The following is a 20,094-nucleotide window of genomic DNA, read 5'->3' as shown; positions in this document are numbered from 1 at the left end:
TTAGGTTCCAGGCAGTGGAAGTAGACGATCATCTCAAGTAAAAACACCAAAACGCAAGTGTTAAGTCCAAAAGGGGCAATTTCCTTGAACGTTAGAACTGGACCTTACATAGCAGTGAGCTTTGTATACTTTTAACTTAGGAGTTGTTATAGGCATGAACAAAGGTGGGAAAAGCCCTCTTGCCAACACTCTAGCCCTTCCTGATCTAATCAAGGGGCCAAGAGAGAATGTAACCTGTTCGGTAAGTGGAACACCTTCTTTTTGGATGGGCAAGAGAGAGAAGCAATGCCTGCTTGAGCAGACATCGGTGCTGGCAGGCGGAGCTGCAACTCCTGGTAGAAGACATGTGGCACAGGCTCCAACAGAAACGGCCCGTGGCTACATTTCTGCCTTCCTTCAAGAATGGGTTCTGATGACGGGAAGGTTAGACTTCAGAGAAGGATGACAGTGCTTCATCAGCGAGAACCAGACACGCAAAATAATCACAGATGGACATGTATGGAGCTGGCTGGTCCTGCCAGCTACATGTTTGATTCTGTCAACAAGACTCTGAGACTCCTATAAGAAGCACAGTTATGGATGGGAGATTTGTTAGAGACTCTGGTCTCCTCGGAAATGTTAAAATATTTTTGAAGTTTTTTATCTGTAGAGTCATGTGGAATTGGGACCGTCAATGAAAATGGCGCAACCTTGGAAGAAGTTTTTGAAAGGAGGGGAGTCATAAGTCTCTCTCGGACAGAGCCTTTCTGTGGGGTCCGTCCAGGGCATTTACATACATCAGCAAATGCATTTAAGACCTTTTGAAAGCATAGCTATGGGGTGAGAGTGGGGTTACAGAATTTAATAGTGGCTCCTTTAGAACAAAGGATTACACCTCTCTACCTTCTTGGATGATATTCTAGTAAAGACCTGCTCTCAAAGGAAATACTCTTGGACATCAAATAGACCACTCAGGCACGGGCAAGCTATGGGTTTGGAGTCAGCTAAAGCATAACTGTAGTACATCTGTCACGGAGAATGCCACACTTGGGAGCACTTTAGACTTAGAGCAAGAAAAGACATGTCTCTCAAGAGAAAGGCTTCCCAAATTAAAGCAGTGCATCAGCATTGTGAGATCCATTGAGCAGGTAGAGACAAAGCTGTTTCACAGCCGGCTAGGAATAAGAGCCCTGATTAAAGGTCACGCCATGCTTCAGGTTCTGGTTCCATTATTCCTCCTTTACCATTTATCTCATGAACTTGTCTACAATTATTTCCTTCCTTCCTTCCTTCCTTCCTTCCTTCCTTCCTTCCTTCCTTCCTTCCTTCCTTCCTTCCTTTCTTCCCCTTCTTTCCTCTCTGCCTCCCTCCCTTCCTTCCCTTTTCTCTATCTTTCTCCTCTCCTTCCTCCCACCATCCTTCCCTCCCTTCTTTTTGGTTTAAGATATGCTGTGCTCGCCATGTGTTGTCACCAACTCAACAGCCACGTTGTTTCCTTCTAGTAGGGATGGCTCTCTGGCCCACAAACAGCTCACACCTGTGTCCGTGGCCTAATTATTAGCATCCTGCTCTAACTAACTGAGTCAACTAGCTGGGAAATGCTCTTCTTTATTTGCAAAGTGTAATCACTAATTAGGTAACTTTGAGAGTTTCTGGAGCAGTTATTTAGGGAAAATTCTAAATCTGAAACTAAAAGCAGGAAGGCAGGATGATGATTACAGGTGTCAGTAAGTCACAGATGTAAAGCAAGAAAGACAGACCCAGTGTGACCATCTCAAATTTAGAATAAGTTCCATCAAGAAACATTCCAGAAAAAAAAAAGGCATGTATTTCTAAGCTGAGTGTCATTATGAAAAATGTTATTTTCCTATGTGTGGGTGTAGGATGGAACCATAGCCAAGGATCTCTAAAGTGGATAGAACCAGGATCTCCTGGGGGTAAATGGTCAAGTACTTGGGATAATCCAACACGGATATCATCTTTAGAGAACGATTTGCCTAGAAAGATAGACTAAATTATTTTTGAATCTGTAAGCTGATGTTCAGTTTCTCAAACACCCAACCGTGTCCATTAGTGTGATTAGATGAGGCCATTCCATTGTGTGAAAAAGAATAGGCTCCTCCTCCGTTATGACTCTGAGAACTTAGTCCAGAGCATGAGTGAAGTGACCCTCAGAGATGAGGCCTCATTATTCTCAGGGATGTCACCTGCCAGGCCGGTTCTTTAGTATTTGTTGAGGGTCCACAATGAGTTAAGCTTTATACAGAACAGATGTCAAGACCTGAGCTTGTTAAAATTGTTAGAAAGATACACACAAAATTTAGAGAGATTCGCTGAACTAAGCTGGGTTCAAGGACTCAGCATAATCAGTCCTGAATTGTAAAGTGTGAGGGATCCTGAAGGTCACCGGCCTTGCCTTTTACTCAACAGGCTATTATGGGCCCAGGGAAACGACCCTTGGCCCTAAAGTCTCACTAACCTGGGATTAAGTCCACGCTCTGTCACTATCTGCTACGTACTTTTGGGCAAATTACCATCTGCCATGGACTGAATGTGTCCCCATAAAATTCATATGTTGAAGGCCTAGTCCCCAGTGTGATGGTATTTGGAAGTGGGGCCTATGAGAGGTAATTTGGTCATAAGGGTGGAGCCTTCACGATGAGATTAGTGTCCTTATCAGAAGAGACAAAAGAAAGGTCATCTCTCTCTCCACCATATGAAGCTACAGCAAGAAGGTGGCCCTCTGCAAATCAGGAAGAGAGCTCTCACCAGAACCCAGCCATCCTGGCCTCCTGACCTTGGACCTCTAGCTTCCAGAACTGTGAGAAATGAATATTTGTTGTTTAGGCCACCCAGTCTATCGTGCTTTGTTACGGCAGCCTGAGCGGACTTAGACAGCGTCCTCTCTGAACCTAAGTGTTTCTCATCTGTAAAAATGAGAGGTCCTTGTAGAGTTGCTGTGATGACCATAATATACGTAAAGAACCTTTCACAGTGCTTCATCTCCAGTCTCCGTGCTTATTACCACAGACGAGGAAACTGAAGCTCAGAGAGGTTAAGTGCCTTGCCCAAGATCACAGAGCTGGCTGCCACCCCCTACACCCCTACCACCCATGCCCACAGCCCTAATTATCTACAACTTCCCATATGACCCCTTACCAAGCTATGCTCTCCTTGCTCAGCCATCCTTTTACCATCTCCTACCTCAGAGCCAACCTGGCCTTGACCTGTTGTTCCTGTCTTATTTGGAAAGCAATCTGTTAAACTTACCTCTATGGACATGCTAATGAGCCATGGCTTGGTGGAAAAGTGATGCATTTGAAGTGAGAAGGCCTGGGACCTAGTCTGTCACCACCTCCCTCGGTGGCCTTGGGAAGTCACTTCTGTGGGGTTTCACTCAGGGTGCTCCTACTTTTGACACCCTCTGTACCTTCTGACTCAAGGAGTGTAATCCCTCCAGGGGTATCTGCAGTTTAATAAACTAGATTTAGTCAAGTCATCAAATCAAAGCCAACCATCTCTTCATGTACCATGAAAAATACACAGGGTTTTTTTTTCTTTTTCTAGTTTTTTTTTTTTCCAGATAGGAAGCTCTTTCTAGCAACTTACAAACCACAATAGAGGAAGAGCTGTAAAGGTGGTCTTGGGGAAAGAACCCCCCAAAGAATAATATTCCAGTATTTTCGGCTGTGCAAATCAGCAAAGCAATCCTCAGTTCATAGGACCTAGCAACTGCATAAGCCTTGAGTGTCCATTAAAAGGGAGAGTCAGAGGCCTTACCCTTTATCATGAGAAATCAGAGGCAAAAATAGAGAACTCATTGAGTGGAGACATATAATCAAAGAGAATTGAGTGTCACTCAGATCAGCAGCAGTTTTCTAGGGATAATTTCTGCAATTGCTTTGAAAAGTATCCTTATTCAAATGACTCTTCCTGAACTCTGAAACACTTCTTGAGGAGAAAAAAAAAAAATCCGCATCCTAGATGCATTCTTATGGAACAAAAACACTCAATAGACCAATTCTGGCTGAAGATCAAACAGAATAAAATCAGGAAGATTTTAAAAAATAGATGGAGTATATTTTCAGTCAAATGTGAAATTTCCTTTTCTAGAGACACATGTAATTTTACTGCTGCATTGATTTCATCCTAATGTTCTCCGAGAGAATGTGACATATTTAAAAACCACTTGGGACAGTTATGATTGATGAGTGGAACCTGCTGGGGATATACAGGGAATCTGTCAGGATGGGCAACAAAAGCAGCCTGAATTCCTAGTTTCCTGAGAAAAGACACATCCTCATTTTCTCTATAGGTAAAGGCAAAAGAGCAAGCTTCAAAAAGGACCTCTATTATCACCAAAGTAAAGCTTCCCATTACAATTTTCCCGAGGAAAATTGGGTGCATAACAAGGCGTTGATCACAGATCACTAAAGAACACTCGCAGAATTCTCAAACTACCCCACCTTTTCACACCCTCTATACCTATATATGTATTCTGTTTTATTTTAATTCATAGCATTTGTCACTATCTGACATTATATTAAATATCTGTTTGTTTTCTGCTTCCCTCACTAGAATGTAAGTCCCACGAGGGCAAAGACTTGGTTTGTTTTGTTCACTGCTGTATCCGCAGTGCCTAGTATATTGCCTGACATATGATAAAAGCTCAATAAAGATTACTGGAATGAATAAATGAACAAATGAATGAATGAATAGTAAAATTTAAGCTCATAGCCGCTTTCGGCTGGGTTTACAGCACAAAGCTGTTCTAGGATTACAGAAGTTATTTGCAAACTCATAGCTTGAGTTTTGGAGCACTAATAGAAAGTCTGAAAATGTCCACACCCTTTGACCAAGGAGTTTCACCACTAAGATTTAGCCTAAATGCAAAGATTTATGTACAAATATGAGATGTGTTCACAGTAGTTTTATTTACAACAGAGAAAAACGAAATGATTTCATTATTTATTAATAATGATAATTTGATATTTATAATTTAATGTCCATCAATGGGATAATGGCTAAGAAAATTATGGCATATCTTTAAGAAAGAATATTATAGTTATTAATATGTTTTATTAAGAGTTTAAAATCATATGTATAAAGGCTTATGATAAATTGTTAGGCTAAAAGAGTAAAATCACAGTTGAACATACAGTATGATACCAACCAAGGGATATGCCAAAGCTTAAATAATGCCCTAAGTGTTGTGGTATTACAGAAAAATTGTTTCTTGCATACTTTGGCATTTTTTTTCTCCTTTCTAAACTTTCCAAATTTTCTATGAATGATTAGGTCATAATTTGATAAATAAAAGATATAAACTAAAAATGTAAAGATTTTATTTTGTGGCTTCCTGATAATTTAACCTTTTTTCTGGTGTATATAAGTAAAATTGTTAGTCACATGCAATAAAAATGTACAGTTAAGTTATGCTATGAAGAGAAGTAAAAACAATTTTATAGATTTTTTTTCTTGTCAATTACTTTGTGCAAGAAAAAATGTTTTGCAAATAAAACTACATGTTTTTAATTCACCTCAAAAGTTTCATGTCAAAAATGCATAGATGAGGGTGGCAATTTCTAATAAATTAGAGAAAATGAAAAATGGTTTTAAGAAATTCCACAGTTTTTTGTTTTCAGATTTTGTCTATTCTTACTTTAAGACGATAAATTTAATTAGGTTTCATGAGGGAAAGAGAGTCTAAAAGAGAAAAGTATTGCGTTGGACTTGCTTTTGAACCTCTCATCTTGTATCTCTCGCAGAGCTCTAATTCTTGTCAGAGTATGACCTCACTCTCTTGAGCTCTGTAGGGAAGACCAGAAAGGAGACTGGATTGTGCGGGAAGCACACAGCTAACCCGGGAGCCACTCTGCACTCTTCACGAGGTAGGCTGAATCATCCACTGTGTACGTATGACATCGTGGGGCCCAAAGTGCTGCTAGACATCCCCTGGTGCTTTTCAAAGTACTGGTTTGTAAGCCTGGAACACTTTGTTCAAAAACAATATAATTTGATGGTAAAGAGGTGAAACAGTTAACAGAGCAGCTGTGGGTGTGAGGGGCTGAGAGCCCCAGCTGTTGGGAACTTCTGCTTTTCTCCTTACCCTGAGGGAATTGGGTGAGCCTTGTAGAGGATGTAGAAGCTCTTTTCAAACCACTGATGTGGCCTGATCTCCTCCTTATCTAGGTGGGGGAAATGAGACTAGATAGGGGCAGTGATGAGTTCAATGTACACATGTTGTTTGATTAAAATAGTTCAGCTGACTTACGTATAAAATAATAACAGTTTTCTAACAAGAAGATTAAAACTGTATGTTGGAAAAATACTAAAGAAAGTAACAATATAACAAAGTGACTAAGAGAAGCAAGACCCTAAATTTGACATTAAAATGTAATTATCCAAATCTATTCTTTCTACACCAAAGCAAATTTTGCAACAGAGTAAAGTTTAGGAAATAGGATTTTTCTTTATTTTTTCTTCTTTTACTTAGAAGAAAGTCTTGAAAATACAGAAAAGTATAGAGGTCAATATAAAAAACTGCCAGGAACACATGTTAACCTTTTGTCTTCTTTGTTTTATACACTGGGGGTGCCAAAAAAATGTATACAAGTGGACACTTGGGTCAACATTGCTTAAGCAGCAGTTCGTCGTAATCAGAAGTGATGTTGACGGTAACCACTTTGAGCACCTCTTGTAATTCCATGTTTATAAAAGACCGGGTCTTATATTAATTTTTGCTCCAAAAGATGCGCTAGAGCTAATGGTCCAGCTAGGTCTTATTTTCGGGGAAACACAGTTGCAGAAGTCAAACGTGACTGGTATTCATCTTTTGTTACCAGTATATATTGAGTATTACAATTTTAATGCAGTTTTCCTTTCTTAAAATGTATATACATGTTTTTGGCACCCTCTGTTTGCTTGTTTTACTCATAAGATAGATTTTTATTATCAAAATATTAATTAAAATTAAGTGGATCTTAACATAGTTGTTGACATGCCTGCCTTGAGATAATAAAACAATTTATTTGCTGAGAGAGGCAATTTTAGCAACTTTAAACCTTTAAATTAGATTCTTGAAAATAAAGGCCTCGGATATCTTGAAATTACTACAAACTTTACTACGGTTTATTATTTTATTCCTTGGATCCTTGTGCAGAACCTGACTGACTCTGATGTATCATTCAACTTCTTGAGTTTTGATTATTTGGTTAACTGATCTAGAAGACAGGAAAGGCTGTTAAAGTTAGAGCCAAAAAAAGCAGATATAATAGCAGAGGTGACAACTGCTGGCCTGAAATCTAAGGAAACAAACAAACAAACAAAAACACCAGAAACTGGTTACATGCATGACACAGAAAATGTTAAATTACATTAGGGAGGCAGATATATAGTATCTTTTGGAAAAAGTCCCATCAAAAATGATTGAATTTTTAAAAAATTTCTAATGCCTTGGGCCTCTGGCTGTCACATAGTCCAGTTTTGTACTCTGGCTCTGCCACTTACTAGTGGGATGACCTTCTCTGTATCAGGGTCCCCCCAGTAAAGTGGGAATAATAATAGTACCTTCTGCATAGAGATATTGTGAAAATGAGATATTCCACGTAAAACGTGAGAACAGTGCCTTAACTGTGTAGAGAGTTCATCACCCAGGATGTGGAGAGGGTACAAACTCTGGAACTTCACTCTGTCATTTGGATCCTTCACAGCCCTTTACCAGCTGTGTGGGCCCGGGGACAATGACAGCACAAAGGTTTGGGGGCTACTGTGAGCATTCAGCGGGTATTGGATGGCTCTAAGAAAACGTTCATTCTACATTAGCTGTTATAAATATTTCAGACAAATAATGCCTTAGTATTCCTAAAGCACATCCTATTTTTAAAATGCAGGAGCAAGCTCACAATTTCTCTCAGCAAGAAATCAAGGGAAGCTAGAGGAAGGATCTAACTGCATTGATTAGTTTACCTAGAAGCAATTTGTCTGGGTTCTGGACTGTCTGCCCTCGCTGTGGTAAATACAGCACTGCTTAATCACAGCTCTTCAGGAGTATAAGGAGACCCCAAAGGGGGGCTATTTTTCCTTAAAAAGGGGTGACTAAGCTCCCTCTGAAATTCTTACTGATAAGATCACTGAGAAAGGGAGGCCTAGAAGATGCTCTTAAAAATAGACATGTAGTCACAGGAGCTGGAGTACAGCATAAGGCAGACAGTCAATGGTATTGCAACAGTTACGTAAGATGTCAGAGGGGTAGTAGCTTGAGGGAGGGGGGTTAGCACGTTGTGAGGGGTGTCAATGTCTAACTAGTATGTTGTTTTGTACACATGAAAATAATAATAAAAAAACCAGACCAATGAATTTGATAACACATGCTTCATAGTTCCAAAGCACTTTCACGTGTGACATTAACTCCTCTAACCCCTCACAGTCACCCTATGAGAAAGGAGGAGTTATTCCCATGGGTCAGGGGAGGAAAGGGAGACACAGGGAATCTAAGTGACTTGCTCAGAGTTCCTCTATTACTAGTAAGAGGAGAATCCGGCTTTTTCCTGCTTCAAGTTCAGAACTTTTATTACCCATGCATGGACCCAGGGAATGTTCCGGGCAGGCACGTGCTTGCTGTATTGTAAGAATTATTTCATTTTTCCAACCTTTTTGTTATCTTATTTGTCTTAGTCAGCTTAGCTCTAAATCTCATACCCTTACCTATTATATCATATGAGCTGGGGGACAACTAAAATTTTTTAACATTTTATTTCTTTTGCAGTGCACTTTTAAAAGATGGAAGTCTTAGATTGAGGTTGAAGACTGATGTGACTCAGCCCAATTTTGAGTACGCAAAATCACTTGTTTGGACTGAAGCCTGAGAATCAATTCAGTCCCAACAGAGGGAAAAAAAAAGGTTTTCCACTTTAAATGAACCGGCTTTTTTTCCCCCTGACCACATGATGTAATTTCTTTTATAAAAGAAGAGCGAAAGAACTTTTGTTACCATCTCCAGCTGTCAAACCTGCCTCCCATGCTTTTGCCCTGCAGCAAAAGGAAGGGACATCAGGTGACAGACCCCAAATTTCCACTAGTCACACAAATTACAGACCTTCTTATCACGATGTACTCTTGATCTTTTGCCTTTCCCCTACAATGAAGAAGGAGACACAGTTTAAATCGAAAATGACTCTTCATGGGCAATTTTACAAAACATTAGAAGGCCCAGTCTCTCCCCAGCCCCTCCCCCCCGCACTTCCCGGCTTCCCCTGCTGGGCCAGCCTGTTCCCTCTTTCTATACAGGCGGGAGCTAATAATTAGAAAGACGTTTCCCACCCCAGACAATGATGCTCTGCTTGCCAAGGGCACTGTTTGCTTTGAAGAAAGAATTCAACAAAGTCAATATTTACCAAAACAACTATAATCAGGTGCCAAGTCCCACTTGGAAGGGACCCCCCAGAAATATTTACAAGAAAGGGCTTCTCTGTGTGGCGCCACACTGCCCAGTGCTGGGGCCTGATCCGTGGTCTCTTCTGGCTCTAGCATGAGGCCAAGCATGTCACAGCCTTTCTCTTAGCCTTTTCACTTCCATGCTAGGACACTTTGCACAGGGTATATGAATAATTACATTTGCTATTGAAGAGTCCATTCAGAAACGTGACAATTCCAGACCCCAGGAAAGGGTCTTTAAATATTACTGCTTCTAGCAGTAGGGAAAAAGCTTTGTGAAGTCAATAGAGAGGAAATTAAAGGTAGGGTTCATTAGCACTCAGAAAATGTTTAAAAAAAATTTTTAAGCTTTTACTTTTTTAAGCTTACTGTTTAAAACCTAGTCATCTTTGTATTACCTGTAGATCTGTTATCTGTAAAACTATGGGATCTAAGAGCTCCAACACGGTGGGAATCAAAACAGGTGCCCCCGTTTGTTCCCATTATGCACATTAGCCCATGGCCTTCACACAGCCTGTTAAACAGCTGAATTTGAAACAATAATGGTGCAGGCCAAATGCTAGCCTGAAGGCTTGTCTGTCTTGGGATTTGGCCATTTACATTGATTTTTCTTTTTTTTTACCCACATTTTTTCATGAAACACAAATATTTGCCATGGCAACTGGGGTGTCACATGACACGCTGCTACATAAACAGCTTGGAAATCTCTTCAGAGGAAATAGCCCACCCGTGCTGCAAATACAGTGAAAACCTCTTGAGGAAGATTTGGGCGTTCAAAGATGAAGGTCTGGGAAGAACAGGTAACAGTCTACTATGTAGACACAGTGGCTTAATTTCTTCTGTGTCGCTCTTCACTTTCTCTTTCTTTTTTGTTTTTTGTTTTTTTCATGGAAGCAGCTTGTAAACATGACCACGTAGGGTAAGCCCAGAAAAAGACACTGCCAGCTGTCTCCTTTCTATGGTGAAAACTTTCAATGATCACAAGTCTGCCTGTGGCTCAAAACATGAGAAAGCAAGCTAGAGAAGTCCAGCACCTTCAATACCAGGAGAACCTCCATGAGTGTGGGGGCGGAGCCCCAGAGAGTAGTTTCCAGGCTCTCGGCCTCACATAGACAGGTGCTGGCTCAGGTAGTAAATGGCCAACTGTGATTGCATGGCCATCAGCTGTGGCTAGTTGGCCGTCAGCTGTAACCAGTGAGCCATTGGCCACAATATAACTGCTGTGGCTACGGAGAGGAGGGAGGGGAGAGAAAGAGAAGAAGGATGGGGCTAGCAAGAAGATGGCGGCTGGGCTGGCAAGCGTGGATGGCGGTTTGCGGACAGTGTGTATCCAGCCTCCAGTGAGAGTATAGTGCCGCCAGAGAGAATAAAGTGGTATGACTCCCCTACCTATGGCTCCGTGGGTGTCCCTTTTTGGCCTCACCATATCCTGCGTTCTTGTATGGGGAGCGGAAGCAGAGACCCCGCAGGCCTCCCCGCACGACAAATGGCGCAGCGAGCAGGGTCCCCCGCACGACACATGGCGTAGTCGGCAGGATATGGTGCCAGCCAAAGCTCTCCAAAGGACGGTGGAGCAGTTTGTGCATGTGAACACCCAGCCTGAGGAAGACCAGGAGGAGCAGCTGCCGGAGAGCTGGACCCCCGTGGAGGGGTGGGAGGACGTGGACGGTTCTCCCACCAGCACAGGAAAAGCCATGCAGCTGCTGCAGAGATGGAGCCCCGTGGAGAGGTGGAAAGATGTGGACGGTTCCCCAACCAGCACAGGCCGGAGAAAGCGAAGGTCGTTGCAGCCCTGTGGGCCGGGGAAGTTCCTGCTCAGGCAGCCCGGATGCAGGACTTATTGTCCCAGGAGGTAACGCTTGCTGAGTCCTCCATGGGAGATAAGGGTGAGGTCAAGGTCATCCCTCACCCCCAGGACAGCCCTGGCGAATGACTATGGACTATGGGGAATTGCCTTCCATCCCTAATTTAATGGACTGCTTGACTGTTTGTTTGGGAACTGTTGTTAGTGGAACTGGGGGATATTTGCTTTTGTCTCTTGACTGGCCGCCATTGAGAATATGTAAGCACCTTGATTGTGAGTCGCTGTTGTTCCAGCAGGGTACCCTGAGAGGCACAGAGAGAGTGGCAGTGCCCTGAGAGCCCTGGCTGAGTCCAGGAAGTCTGGCTGAGCCCTGAAGATACCCTGGCTGTGCCCAGGAAGTCGGGCTGTTCCCAGAGAGAGTAGTAGAGCCCTGAAGGTACCCTGGCTGTGCCCAGGAAGTGTGGCTGTTCCCAGAGAAAGTGGCAGTGCCCTGAGAAATCCTAGCTGTGCCCGGGGAAACTAGTGGTACCCTAAGAAGTCCAGGAAGTCTGGCTGTGCCCAGGAGTACTGGTGGTGCCCTGAGAAATCCTAGCTGTGCCCGGGGAAACTAGTGGTACCCTAAGAAGTCCAGGAAGTCTGGCTGTGCCCAGGAGTACTGGTGGTGCCCTGAGAAACCCTGGCTGTGTCCGGGAAGACAGGTGGTACCCTAAGAAGTCCAGGAAGTCTGGCTGTGCCCAGGAGTACTGGTGGTGCCCTGAGAAACCCTGGCTGTGTCCGGGAAGACAGGTGGTACCCTAAGAAGTCCAGGAAGTCTGGCTGTGCCCAGGAGTACTGGTGGTGCCCTGAGAAACCCTGGCTGTGTCCGGGAAGACAGGTGGTACCCTAAGAAGTCCAGGAAGTCTGGCAGTGCCCAGGAGTACTGGTGGTGCCCTGAGAAACCCTAGCTGTGCCCGGGGAAACTAGTGGTACCCTAAGAAGTCCAGGAAGTCTGGCTGTGCCCAGGAGTACTGGTGGTGCCCTGAGAAACCCTGGCTGTGTCCGGGAAGACAGGTGGTACCCTAAGAAGTCCAGGAAGTCTGGCTGTGCCCAGGAGTACTGGTGGTGCCCTGAGAAACCCTGGCTGTGTCCGGGAAGACAGGTGGTACCCTAAGAAGTCCAGGAAGTCTGGCAGTGCCCAGGAGTACTGGTGGTGCCCTGAGAAACCCTGGCTGTGTCCGGGAAGACAGGTGGTACCCTAAGAAGTCCAGGAAGTCTGGCTGTGCCCAGAAGCACTGGTGGTGCCCTGAGAAACCCTGGCTGTGCACAGAGAGCCTGGCTGTGTCCAGGATATTGCATTCACCCCCAGGCTCCTCGCACAGGTCCCCTCGCGGAAGACGCTTGTCGCATAGATTGTGAGGCGAGAGCCTGTAGGGGTGGAGTGTGGGGGCGGAGCCCCAGAGAGCAGTTTCCAGGCTCTCGGCCTCACATAGACAGGTGCTGGCTCAGGTAGTAAATGGCCAACTGTGATTGCATGGCCATCAGCTGTGGCTAGTTGGCCGTCAGCTGTAACCAGTGAGCCATTGGCCACAATATAACTGCTGTGGCTACGGAGAGGAGGGAGGGGAGAGAAAGAGAAGAAGGATGGGGCTAGCAAGAAGATGGCGGCTGGGCTGGCAAGCGTGGATGGCGGTTTGCGGACAGTGTGTATCCAGCCTCCAGTGAGAGTATAGTGCCGCCAGAGAGAATAAAGTGGTATGACTCCCCTACCTATGGCTCCGTGGGTGTTCCTTTTTGGCCTCACCATATCCTGCGTTCTTGTATGGGGAGCAGAAGCAGAGACCCCGCAGGCCTCCCCGCACGACAAATGGCGCAGCGAGCAGGGTCCCCCGCACGACAATGAGGATAAATATATTGTACTGTGAGGTCCTAATGTTAGAGAATACGAAATTCCTTCCCCTTTCTTGTTAAGATATCTGTGCAAAAATGGGAGAGCTTGCTTTTTTATCTTATGCTTAAAAACAAATGAAATACAGCAAAACCTCACAATAACATACCTTATGCAACACAAATTTGGATATGAAGCAATAGCTATTGTAGTCCAGATTCCTGGACTCTTGAGTAGCTATCGGTGTAGGTCAATTCCATCACGTAATCTCATAATAATTTGACCTGATTGATATTTTTTAGATCCCACCGATAATGTCATAGTAGAGTTTACTTGCATAACAATCCTTCCTTGTAAAATCAAATACACGCTAGCAACAGCTGAAATAGTATTTATTTCTACGTGAAAGGTACAACTCTATAACATGTGTGTATTAGCAAAAGAAAATCTCACTGAGAATATCATAAATAAGAACAATTTTCTCCCATTAGCTAGAAATACGATACCTTGGATCTTTGTTTTCTGTGAGAGATCTTCACTTCTTCTGGAGTCGGCTGTGGTTTCTGAGGTGCAGCAAAAGGGGCTGTGGATGGAGGTAGCGCAAAGTTACCTCTTCCGGGAAGAGAGGCTGAGTCACTGCGTTAGTGCTTTGCACCTTGAAAGTCAAATGGCTTTGTCACCCATTGGCTGTTTACTACAAGTCTTTCCTGTATCAATTCAATGAAACGCTTGTGATCATTGACTTCAGAAGGAAAGCAAAACCCATGGGAGGACAACAGTTCCATCAGAATATAAGGTCAGCTTGCCTTCTGCAAACTGCCTAAGTGAAAAGGAAAATTTTAGAAGAAGGCAAATTAGAGAGGAGCGTTTGTCTTATAAAAGGTTTCACTGTAAGATTTCTTTAAGTAGCTATATTCCCAAGTTCGTTTAAAAGGTAAATTAATATAACTACATATGATGGACTATTCTATTGTGCAGTCATTAAAGATGATTCTAAAGAATTTAAATGGCTTGAAGAAATAATGCAAGTGAAAAATACAGTAAATATTATTTTTTTAATTAATTAAATCTCTAAGCAATAACTTTTGGAGAACACATCTAGACCATGTATAGCATGTGAGCCTACGTGTAGACAGTTCTTGGGAGATAAATTACATCCCTTCTGTTGCCTGGCAGCAAACCCAAATGCCCTTTACAAACAGCCCAAGTATTACATTCTCAGGAGAGAAGAATCTTTACACTAATCTTTCCAAGAAAAAGAACAAATAATTTAGTTAAATAGTTAACAGTCAAAGAAGTGAGGCTTCTTTCAGCTCACTTCCTTAGTCAATCCCTTTTCTGTCATTTCTATAGCAACAATCTTAGAATTGACAGATGTTGATCAAATACAGCACATTAGTATACAATTTAGAATCCCACCTTAAGGACTCAGTTCTCTCACATTGCCTCAACTGGACTGGCATGGAATATCTTCAGTCATCTCTTAAAAAGCAGCAGGAATTCCAGAGTCTTATCACTAAAAATCTCCAAAAGGGAATTTGCTGCATCTGACCCAGGTACCACTTCTCTGGTGTCCTTAGCGTCTCGCAAGCCTCCCTGTCTGTGAGACTGCACCTGGTCAGTCGGCAACAGTGTATGAAGACTCCATTTCAAACCTGCAAGGCTTTGCGTTGACCTCTGTGCTCTTCTGCTCTGCGGTCCACTTGGATTTGGCTCTGCCACTCTGAAGGCCAGTCCACACCCTGTACCCAGACGGGTTTGCACGCACAGATTCCCCCAATAAAGCCTGTTATTCCTGAATCTGCAGGCCCAGTACACTGTTTAATTTTCAGATTCCCACAGCCAAGTGAAATTTATGGTTAAATTCCCATGTTGAAACAAAATAGCAGCTGAAGTTTTCAAGTAGGCATAATTTTAACAGAATTTTAGTAAAATTTTAATGAAATTTGGTAGGATAATGATCTCAAAGATTTGTCATTTCACAGTCCACAGTTAACGGTGTCTCTAAAAAAAGGTTTTTAAAGTTTTTCTTAGTTACATGTAGAAATTCTGTCACTAAATTATAACTTCATGTAGCTTTGGATTTTATGAGACACATGTATTTGAAGAATGTGTCTGCGTCTTCAACAAAATTGTTACCCAAGGCACTGCCAATTTTGCTACTAAATTTCCCTTCTGGAAAAATGTGTATTATAAATTTTGCCAGAGTTAATGTCAGGGAGAAAAAACTTGTCTTTTTGGATAAACTTATATACTTCTGTGGCAGTTATTGATTTGTGCCTGGCAAGTAGCCATGCCCTTTCCTTCCTTGCTAATTTTAGAAGCTCAGTTTTTTCAGGGTAACAATGTACCCAGCACCTAGGGTTGCCAAATTTAGGGGGGAAAATTAAAGGACATGTAGTTAAATTTTAATTTTAAATAAACACAAATAACATTTTAGTATAAGTATGCCCTGAATATTAAATACATTTAATATCCAACAAAGAGCAGAGTTTTCATGAACGCCTTGGACCAAGCATAACTTATCATACTAAGTATATGTCCCAAATCTTAACCCTAACCCTATCCCTGGACATTCACTTTTCTAGCCTTTCTCGTAGCTAACAGTGGCCATGTGACAAGTGAGTAGTAAGCAGAAGTCCGTCCAGGGGCTTCTGGGAAGAGACTGGCAACGCTATTTCCCCCTCTTCCTGCCTGGAATGTGAACATTAAGTCCCAGAGCTGCAGGAGACAGCTTAGAGCCAAGAGGGCAGGCATGAAGATGAAATCAAAGAGGCTAAAGAGTGTGAAGCAGAAAGAGAGCTGTTACAACCCTGTTGGTCAGCACCACTAGTCCTAGACTGCCTACTTCCTGATGTCCTACCGTGTTTCCCGGAAAATAAGAGCTAGCTGGACCATTAGCTCTAATGCGTCTTTTGGAGCAAAAATTAATATAAGACCAGGGAATTACATTATATTATATTATATTTCACTATATATTATATAAGACCCAGTCTTATATTATAATAAAATGAGACCGAGTCTTATATTAATTTTTGCTCCAAAAGACACATTAGAGCTGATGGCCTGGCTAGGGCTTATTTTCGTGGAGACACAGTATGTATGAGACAAATGACCCTCATTGTTTAAGCCAGTGGTAGATGGGGTTGCTGATATTTGCAGTCACGTGCATTCCTAACTAATACCCCTTGCTCCCTCCCTCTATTCTTTGTTCTTACTGCGTGTGCTAAGGCCTCAAGGACAGTGTTCAATAGTGGTGGCAGTAGTGGTCATCCTTGAACTATCTCTGCTTTTAGTGGATAAATATGTAGAAGGCTTCTCAAGTTTCGTTACTAAGAATGTTGTTTGAAAACAATGATCAGGTTCAGAAAATTCTACTTCTACTCTGCTCATAGGTTTTTTTTCCCCTTATCATTAATGTTGAATTGTATTGAATGATTTTTTTTTTTCATTTTGGCATATATTGAGATGATCATAGGGTTTTTCTTTTTCAATGTGTTAATATGGTGAATTATGTTGTTAAATTTTTCTAATATTGACTCTTCCTTACATTCTTCCTTGATCAAGATGAATGTATAAAAATACTGCTAACTTTTATTTAGAATGTTTGTTTCTATGAGATTGATCTCTCTATATATTTTTCTTGCACTGTCCTCATGCAGTTTTGGTATCAAAGGTTATAGTAGTTTCATAAAATCAGATGGTAAATTTTCCTTTTTTTCTCTTTCTATGAAATAGTATAAAATAAGAATTACCTAATCCTTTAAAGTTGGTAAACCTTGCCTATAAAAGGCCTGAAGCCTTTTTTCCTTCTGGTATATTTTTGTATGTGTGCATGTGTACACATGTCTGTGTGTGTGTCTAAGACAGATATATTTGACTACAAATTCAAATTATCTAATGAAACTGTTTTCTTTATGTTTTCTGCTTTTTCTTGAGTTAATTTTGGCAAGTTAGATTTTTCTAGGAAATTTTTCATGTTATTTAGAAATATATATTGGCATAAAGTTACCACACTATGATTTTAAAAATATTCTATGTATCTGTAGTATCTATCTTAATATTATTTATTCATGCCTTCTTTTTAAAATTTCAGCTTTATTGAGGTATTCTTGACAAAATTGTAAGATATTTTAAGTGTACATTGTGGTGATCTGATATATGCATATATTGTGAAAGGATTCCCACATTTGGTTAATTAACATATCCATCACTTCACATTTTAATCTTTCTTTTATTAGTGAGAACATTTAAGTTCTACTTTCTTAGCAAATTTCAATGATAAAATACAGTCTTATCAACTATAAACTATTGTCACTATGTTTTACACGATATCCTCAGACATTCTTCATCTTATAGCTGAAAGTTTGCATCCTTTCACCAACGTTTTACCTATTTCCCCACCCCTCTAAGCCCCTAGCAACCACTTTTCTACTCTCTGTTTCTGAGTTTGACTTTTTTTTTTTCAGATTCCACTTATTTGTGATATGATGCAGTATTTAACTTGTCTGGTTTATTTCACTCAGCATAATACCCTCCAGTTTCAGCCATGTTGTCGCAAATGCCAAGATCTTTTTTTAAGGCTGTATAATAGTCCATTACATATGTCAGTATGCCTATATCTATACATATCACATTTTCATTATCTATTCATCTATCAACAGACACTTAAGTTGTGTCCATACCTTGGCTATTGTGAATAATGCTGAAGTGAACACGGGGGTACAGATATCTCTCAAGATAATGAAGTCATTTTCTTTGGATATATACTCAGAAATGGGGTTGCTGGATCATATGGTAATTCTATTTTTAATCTCTTGAGGAACCTCTGTACTGTTTTCCATAGTATCTTTACCAGTTTACATTCCTACCAACAATGTACAGTGATTCCCTTTTCACTACATCCTTGCTGGCATTTGTTGTTTCTTGTTTTTTTGATGACAGCCATTCTAACAGGTATGAGGTGTTATCCCATTGTGGTTTTGATTTGCATTTCCCTGATGATTAATGGTGTTGAGTACCTTTCATAACCCCGTTGACCATTTGTATTCTTTGGAAAAATGTCTATTCAGGTTCTTTGCCCATTTTTTAATTGGGATATTTATTTTTTTGTTATTGAGTTGTATGAGTTTCTTATATATTTGTATATTAACCCTTTATCAGATATGTGGTTTGCACATATTTTATCCCATTCCATAGATTGCCTTTTCATTTTGTTGGTTTCCTGTGCTGTGCCTGAGCACTTTAGTTTGATGTAGTCTTGCTTGTTTATTTTGTCTTTTGTTGCCTTTGCTTTTCATGTCAAATCCAAAAAATCATTGCCAAGATCAATGTCAAAAAATCATGCCAAGAGCATACTCTTCAAGCTTTCTTCTAGGAGTTTTATAACTTTAGGTCTTATATCCAAGTCTTTAATCAATTTTGAGTTGATTTTTGTGTATGGTATAAGATAGGCGTCCAGTTTCATCCTTTTTAATGTGGCTGTCCAGTTTTCCCAATGCCATTTATTAGAGATTATTCTTTCCCCATTGTATAGTCTTGAATCCTTTGTCAAAAGTTAATTGACCATGAAAACATGTTATGTACTATTGACCTATATGTCTGCTTTTGTGCCAATACCATACTGTTTCTATTCCTACAGCTTTGTTATATAGTTTGGAATCAGGAAGTGTGGTGTCTCCAGTTCTGTTCTTCTTTCCCAAGATAACTTTTGCTATTTGGGGGGTCTCTTGTGGATCTATAAGAATATTAGGATTTTTTTGTTCTGTTTCTGTGAAAAAATGCCTTTCAAATTTTAACAGGGATTGCACTGAGTCTGTAAATTGGTTTGTGTAGCATAGCCATTTTAACAATATTAAGTCTTCCAACACGGAATATCCTTCCATTTATTTGTGTCCTCTTCAATGTCTTTCATCAGTGTTTTGTAGTTTTCAATGTACAGATCTTTTGCCTCCTTGTAATCAAAATACTTATTCCTAAGTATTTTACTTTTTATGATGTTATTGTAAATGGGATTGATTTCTTCATCTGTCTTTCTGATAGTTCATTGTTAGTATATAGAAATGCAGCTAATTTTTGTATATTGAGTTTTTACCCTGCAACTTTACTGAATTCATTTATTAGTTCTAACTGGTTTTTGGTGATGTCTTTAAGGTTTTCTATATATAATATCCTGTCGTCTGCAGAGAAAATTTGACTTCTTCCTTTCTGATTTAAATGTCTCTTATTTATTTTTCTTGCCTAATTGCTTTGGCTAGGACTGCTAGACTTTATTCACTTTTATGTTGAATAAAAGTAGCAAGAATGGCTTATCCTTGTTTTGTTCCTTATTATAGAGGAAAAGTTTTTAGCTTTCCACCATTGAGTATAATGTGAGTTGTGGGCTGTCACATATGGCTTTATTATGTTGAAGTACATTTCTCCTATATCTGATTTGTTGAGAGTTTTTACCATGAAAGGATGTTGAATTTTGACAAATGCTTTTTCTATGTCTATTAAGATGATCATATGACTTTTATCCTTAATTTTGTTAATGTGTATCATATTTATTGACTGATATATGTTGAACAATTCTTGAATCCCAGGAATAAACCCCACTTGATCATGATGTATGATCCTTTTAATGTGCTGTTGAATTCAGTTTGCAAGTATTTTGTTGAGAATTTTTGCATCTGTGTTCATCAGGCATATTGGCCTGTAATTTTCTTTTTTTGGAGTGTCCTTGTCTGGCTTTAATATAAGGGTAATGCTTGCCTTATAAAATGAGTTTTGAAATGTTAACTCCTCTTCCATTTCTTGGAAGAATTTGAGAAGGATTGGTATTAACTTTTCTTTAAATGCTCGGTATAATTCACCAGTGAAGCCATCTAGTCCCGTACTTTTCTTTATTGGGAGATTTTTTTATTACTGATTCAATCTCCTTAGTAGTAATTTGTCTGTTCAGATTTTCTATGTTTTCATGATTCAGATTGGGTATATTTATATTTATAGGAATTTATATGTTTCTTTAAGG

The 20,094-nt window shown here is 40.7% G+C and overlaps 1 protein-coding gene and 1 long non-coding RNA gene across 4 annotated transcripts in view; one reads left to right on the top strand and one right to left on the bottom strand.

Moving 5' to 3' along the window:
* The window catches only part of IQCH (IQ motif containing H), a 188,267-nt gene that overhangs the window by 91,676 nt on the left and 76,497 nt on the right, over positions 1-20,094 (bottom strand). For both annotated transcript variants that reach the window (XM_074327525.2, XM_088797317.1), the window contains 2 exons: positions 13,589-13,665; positions 9,077-9,115 (listed from right to left, as the gene is read on the bottom strand). In XM_074327525.2, coding sequence (XP_074183626.1) covers positions 9,077-9,115; positions 13,589-13,665 — 116 coding nt within the window. The remainder of the gene's footprint in view (positions 1-9,076; positions 9,116-13,588; positions 13,666-20,094) is intronic.
* LOC141570566 (uncharacterized) overlaps positions 9,948-20,094 on the top strand; it is a 44,531-nt gene continuing 34,384 nt past the window's right edge. For both annotated transcript variants that reach the window (XR_016020870.1, XR_016020871.1), the window contains exon 1: positions 9,948-10,214. This is a non-coding gene — a long non-coding RNA (uncharacterized LOC141570566). The remainder of the gene's footprint in view (positions 10,215-20,094) is intronic.

The sequence above is a fragment of the Rhinolophus sinicus genome, chromosome 3 (assembly GCF_057876585.1).
Source record: "Rhinolophus sinicus isolate RSI-liver-muscle chromosome 3, RSI-T2T, whole genome shotgun sequence".
NCBI lineage: Eukaryota > Metazoa > Chordata > Mammalia > Chiroptera > Rhinolophidae > Rhinolophus > Rhinolophus sinicus.
Note: the sequence above shows the minus strand (reverse complement) of the source record. Positions and strands in the feature narration are given on the sequence as shown.